The 6,436-nt window shown below is 35.0% G+C and overlaps 1 protein-coding gene across 1 annotated transcript; it reads left to right on the forward strand.

The window, feature by feature from the left end:
• Window positions 1–475: 475 nt before the first annotated feature.
• On the forward strand, window positions 476–1,417 carry LOC124104036 (olfactory receptor 4K13-like). Its single transcript, XM_046460708.1, has one exon. The coding sequence runs from the start codon at window positions 476–478 to the stop codon at window positions 1,415–1,417; it is 942 nt and encodes a 313-aa protein (XP_046316664.1).
• Window positions 1,418–6,436: the final 5,019 nt, after the last annotated feature.

Below are 6,436 nucleotides of genomic sequence, written 5' to 3' on the forward strand. Positions count from 1 at the left end.
ATTCAGGAAAAAGGAAAACTTTAAAAAATATAACAAAAATTTAAAAAGGGTAAGTTAAAGGAATATTGTAGGATTACATATATAAAAATGTATTCCTCTGATTCTTCTCAAACGCGTCCTGTATCATTTTAAACTAAGCATTCATTCACAGTCTGCCTGGAACTGAACATGAAAACAGACAAGGTTTAAGCATGTTCTTCTGACTTTGTCTCATATTAACCAAAGGACAAATTTGATCTATGTGGAGTGGTATCCACCACAGTTTCTACTCACTTTCTACCCTGTGAAATATCTCAGACTACAAAATACCAAGGAACACCTACAAAGCAGTCACCTTACCAATAGGGTTGGCTTCCTAAATAACAAATAAGATGTTTAAGTAAAGATAAGTCTTGGTGTCTTGTTAGTCCCTGTCATTTTTTATGTTTTTTTCCACCTTCCAGATGACATCTAAGAATCTCATGAAAATTGATAAATGGCTATCCTAAACAAAAATTCAAGTATTTCTGAATTCATCTTGCTGGGACTTTCCATTTCTCAAGAACTTCAGTTACTTTTCCTTGCCATCTTCATTCTTGTCTATGTAGCCATTGTAGTGGGGAACCTTCTCATTGTAATCTCTGTGATATTTGATAACCATCTTCACTCACCCATGTACTTCCTTCTGGCAAATCTATCATTTTTTGACCTATGTTTTTCCTCTGCTGCAACTCCAAAAGTGATTGCAGACTTCCTCAGAAAACGCAAAACCATCTCATTGTGGGGCTGCATGGTCCAGATGTACTTTATGCACTTCTTTGGGGGTGGTGAGATGTCTCTCTTGATAGCTATGGCCATTGACAGGTATGTGGCCATATGCAAGCCCTTGCACTACCAGACCATCATGAACCGCAGGATGCTCATTGGGTTTATGGTGCTGTCATGGGTGGTTGGATTCATTCATACCACAAGCCAAATAGTTTTCATGGTAGGTTTACCTTTCTGTGGTCCCAATGTTGTGGACAGCATCTTCTGTGACCTCCCTCTGGTCATCAAGCTGGCCTGCACTGACACCTATATCCTGGAGCTCCTGGTGATTGTGGACAGTGGGCTCCTGTCCCTGGTCTGCTTCATCCTCTTGGTCATATCCTACATCATCATGTTCGTCACCCTCTGGCAGCACTCCTCCAGGGCCTCCTCCAAGGCTGTGTCCACACTCTCTGCTCACATCACTGTAGTGATCCTCTTCTTTGGCCCTGCTATCTTCATCTATTCTTTTCCATTCAATAGTTATTCTGTAGATAAGTTTCTGTCTGTGTTTTACACTATAATTACCCCCTTTCTTAATCCAATGATTTATACTCTGAGGAATCAGGAAATGAAGGGAGCCATTAAGAGACTGTGCAGTCAGAATAGTGTTTTCTCTCTGGACAGGTAAATATTGCTTGTGATCTCTAATTTTTGTGTATTTCTTCTGCTATTTTTTAGGTTTTCATTATTGTATACTTGTTCAAATAATTAAAATTAAAATGTAAAATATTATCAATATTATTCTCTCCAAAGTACTGGAATTTTTACGATATTTTTCTTTAAGATTTAAATGGAAATGTTCATAATACAGACATAATGCCTAGATATGAATATATTTTTCATGTACCTGCTTGACTTAAAATGTTTGCAATATATAAACATAATGTCTCCATGTTAAAACTGTATGATATTTCAATGTATTAATATGTAAAACTAGCACACTTTTAATATAACACAGAAGACAGTGTTAGGCATCTATTTTTTTTTAAATCATGTTTTTTTAACGTGCAATGTTTAGAAAGTTTTTTATCACTATGTTAACTTTGTGGAGGTTATTTGGTAAAGTTCAGGATTGAAATTAGTGAAATTTTTTTTATTCTCTGGTTCAAATAACTATCCATTCTTATAAAACATATGAACTTATTTAGAAATTAATACTTCAAACGTTTGCTCTTTGTTGGGGCACACACCTGTAATCCCAGTGGCTCAGGAGGCTAAGGAGGCAAATCGGAAGTTCAAAGCAAGATTCAGTAATTTAGAGAGGCCCTAAGGAAAAAAAAATCAAAAGTTTGCTTGACTTCACAAATAGTTCTCTAAGAATATCCAATCAATTAAAATTTAAAATGATGTCTCTTTACCCTTTCATGTTCTACCAAAAAACATGACTTTTTTAAAAAAATTCAATTCAATTTTGAAACATTTTGCTTTTAAATATTTATTATGTACCACACTGTTTTCTAAGCAATAGATAAATTGTTAATGATATATTTCTGGTCCTACCCTGTGGAAGATGATCTAACAGAGTTACCTGTGTTAAGTATAGTGAACTCAGAAGAGGAGATGGATAAGCCCAGGCATTTTAAAAGCTGATAATTAGACCTCTATACCTTCCTGTATCCCAATGACTCTTAAGTTTGGTCTCTTTATGTTATCCCACATTTCTTGGATGTTCTGCTCATGGTTTTTAACAGTCTTGCGGAGCTGTCTATGTTCTTTTCAAGTTGAAATACTTTGTCTTCATTGTCTGATGTTCTATCTTCTAAGTGTTCTACTCTGCTGGTAGTATTCTCAATTGAGTTTTTAAGTTGGTTTAGAAAGGGTTGTTATCTGGTCAGGGAAACTAGGCATGGGTGATTTCAGAGTATGGGCAAGTATTCCAAGCAAATTTAGAAATCGCAGTAATTTATAGTAAAATGGAAATTACCTTTTTATGACTTTGTGAGGAGATGGCTCCCAATCTTAAGATTGAATTTGGTTGGTTCATCACTGAGGATGTGACTCAATGATTAAGTACCCCTGGGTTCAATCCCTGATACCAAAAAAAAAAAAAAAAGAAAGAAAGAAAAAAAGAGAAAAAAGATTTTATATACTTTTAAGTTTGATATAGCTCTATCCACTTAAGCAGAAAATGAAAAAAAAAATTGACAAAAGGCAAAGCAGAAAGAATAGGTGGTTTGTCAATTTGGCTAATAAGCCTGGACTTGAATTTATGAAGTGAATTGAATAGTAAGTTTACTGAAACTTTACAATAATGAATTATAAAGGCAAGTAAAAAACTAAAATTAGATAAAACACCTCCAGAGACTTTCCTGGGGTGACATCTTTTATTTGATGGAATATGTACCTCTAAATTCCAACTTACATATATTCCTTCCTTATCCTCTTCCTTTAAAGTATTTTTACTGTACTTAAGTTTGGCCACAGACCAAACTTAAGTACAGTAAGTCATGTTCCATGCTAATTGAAAAAGCCAAACAGAAAAAACAAACAGTAATTATTGCCACTTGTATGTAGATTCCAAAACATTTGATAATGATTACTAAGTCTGGGGTAGGGTGGGAGAAATGAGGAGTTGATAACCAAAAAGCACACAGCCTCTGGCAGATCAGGGGAATGGTAGACATTTTTCTTTTGATATCTATTGCATAGATTCATGAGTATAGCTAATAATTAGATTTCATACATTTTAGTATTATTATGAGAGTGAATTCTGAAAGTTCTCATCACAAAGTATGTTAAATACTTACAATAGTACTTATGTTAATTAGCTTGATTCAATCATTCCACATTGAATAAAAGAATCATAATCTTACTTTCTAACCCATAATCCCAAACAACCACAATTTGTCAGTATAAAAGAAAAAAAAGCAAATAAATAACTCCAAACACAATATGAACAAAAAAAAATTAGCATTATTTTGGAAAAATGCTATGTCTGATACCTTATTTGGTTAATCAACTCTAGACACCAAATTTCAGCACATGCTATATTTCTAATTTCTTTATTAAGGATTTTTTTCCTTTCTTAGAATTGAAGCCAGAATTAGGCAAAAGGAACTCGAGTCAGGTTGGATCCAGGAGGCCAATTTTGAGTGAGTTGGGGAAGTTGGAGACAGTCCCCCAAGGATTGAAATGTTAATTCCTTCAGAGCCCTTCCTCCACCCTTATCAAGAAACTGTCCCTGCTCCAACCTGTTGCCAAGGTAACCTGTCCCAGGAATTGCCCCTGCCTACAGTGAGTTATAAGGTTGTTAATGTGCCCTCACCTGCACCATCCTGCCCTTCCGCCTTCAGCCCACCAGTTCCCATCTTTTGTCCATCCCAACAAGGATTTCCCAGGCCTAATCAAGTACTCAGGAAGGAGACAGACCAGGGTAGAGGGAAGGAGAACAAAGGAAGCCTAGGGAATATAAACAGAGGAGAAGCCTAGCTTCTTAGGATACCAGGATACCAGCTGTGGCCCACTTTTCCCTCCCAGGAGAAGCCTATGTTACCCCTTTTTAAATAAACCCTGCTTTATATACTTTCTTAGGCCTGCTTCTCTAATGTTCAAACTTCAACATGTGAGGAAGCAGGATTTGTCACCAATAACCAGTGGTATCAGAATGACCTCTTCAAAAAGGAATGTGACACTAAAAAGTGGCATATATATTCAGAGCAAATAAAAATTTAATATATTATTTTTTATAGCACTACTGATTGTTAGTGTCTAGTTGGGTATGACCAGTTTTGCTGACAATTAGCAATACTGAGTATTTCCTTGTAGGACTCATGGCCATTTGTATGTGTTTTTTTGAGAAATGTCTGGTAAGTTTTATAGCACATTTTTAAATGGGATTATTATTATTATTATCATTGAGTTGTTTTGGTTCCTTATATATTTTGAATGCAATCCCTTGTCAGATTATAGTTTAGAAATAATTTATCCTATTCTAGAAATTGTCTGCTTGACAGGACAGGAAAGTCTGGACATCTGAGGAATTTTCAGGAAGGATGTTTTTGACTGAAGGGTCCAGAGGGCAACTATGGCCTAAAACATTATCTGGACAAAGAATCTAGAAATTCCTTGAACTTTATATCAGTGGGAGGAGGGGCTTGAAGATTTACATGACAAGTGTTTTTTGTTCTATCTTTTTTTAGACTAGACAGAGGCATTTACATGTCTTTCTTGGTATTGCTTTTTTTTTTCTGCAAACCTGACATTTACATTAAACAGGAAACTACCAACCATAATGCCCTTCTACATAAGTTTTTACTGACACCCTATGTAAAAATCTTTCCAACAAGACTAAGAGGAACATACACCTTACTCTCTGGCTTGCTTCATGTTCACTCTAATGATTGTGTTGCTATGCAAAAGACTTTCAGTTCGCTGTAATCCCATTGTCTATGTTGAACCACAATGCAAAAAAAGACCACTGACTCAGTTTTAAATCAAATAACAGCAACCTTGTATTGTGTACACAAAAGCTGGCCAGCAACTGTCTCTCCCAAAACACGGTCAGAGAATAGCCCCCCAGCGCTCCAGGAAAAGTTTTCAAAGCCGAAAAAATTGCAAAAGGGGGTTGTCTTGATAATTTACAGCTAACAGGATTTTGACAAGCATAATACAAAGGCAGATAGTAGGTTAATGATCTACATGGCATAATATTTTAAGGTAGGGAATAAATTCAGATCCCAACATAAGAATTTATGAGGCACCACTGAGGTTTCAGAGAGACTTGTTACCTGGTCAGGGAATCCCAGGCATGAGTGAGTTCAGAGCATGGGCAAGAATTTCAAACAAGTTTAGAAATCTCAGTAATTTATAGTAAAACAGAAATTAACTTCTCATGACTTCATGATAAGATGGCTCCCAATCTTAAAATGAATTAGGCTGGGTTCATTAGTGTACTTTTGCTTTTTTTCTTGTACTTTGGAGATATTATTTAAAATATTCTGTTCAATTCAATGTCCTGAAGCATTTCACATTTTTTTCTTCCTCATTTACCTTCTTAGATTTAGGTCATACATTTAATGATTTAACCAATTTTTACTTATATAATGATTAAAGACAGTGTCTAGTTTTATTCTTCAGCAAAGGGATATAAAGTCTTCACACCATCATTAATTGAAGAGAATGTCCTTTTACCAATGTGTTTTGAACACCTTTGTCAAAGACCAGATGGATGTGAGCGTGTGGGCTTACTTTATTTTCTTAATTTTGAACCATTGGTTTATGTATCTATTTATATGTCCAAATCATGTTATTTTGAATTACTATATGTTAAAGTCAATTACTGTGATGTCTACAATTTGTCATTTTTCTCAACATTGCTTTGTCTATTTAGAATTGTTGGGGTTCCATATGCATTTTAGGATTATTTTTCTAGTTTTGTGAAGGATTTCATTGATACTTTGATAAAGAGTTCCAATGAACCTGTAGATTGCTTAAAATAATATGGACATTTTAACAATATTGATACTTCCAATTCATGAACACAGGATGTCTTTCCATTTTGTATGTCTTCTCTAATTTTTTATTGAAATTATTTAGTTTTCATTATAGAGATAGTTCAAGTCAAGTGAGATACCCATTCATTTCAGTAAGAATGGCTATTATCAAAAAGGCAAAAGATAATAGGTCCTGGTAAAGATGTGGAGAACTG

Source organism: Marmota monax, unplaced genomic scaffold, assembly GCF_021218885.2.
Source record: "Marmota monax isolate L192 unplaced genomic scaffold, Marmota_monax_Labrador192_F-V1.1 WCK01_AAM20220418_F8-fsc00001, whole genome shotgun sequence".
Classification (NCBI taxonomy): Eukaryota; Metazoa; Chordata; class Mammalia; order Rodentia; family Sciuridae; genus Marmota; species Marmota monax.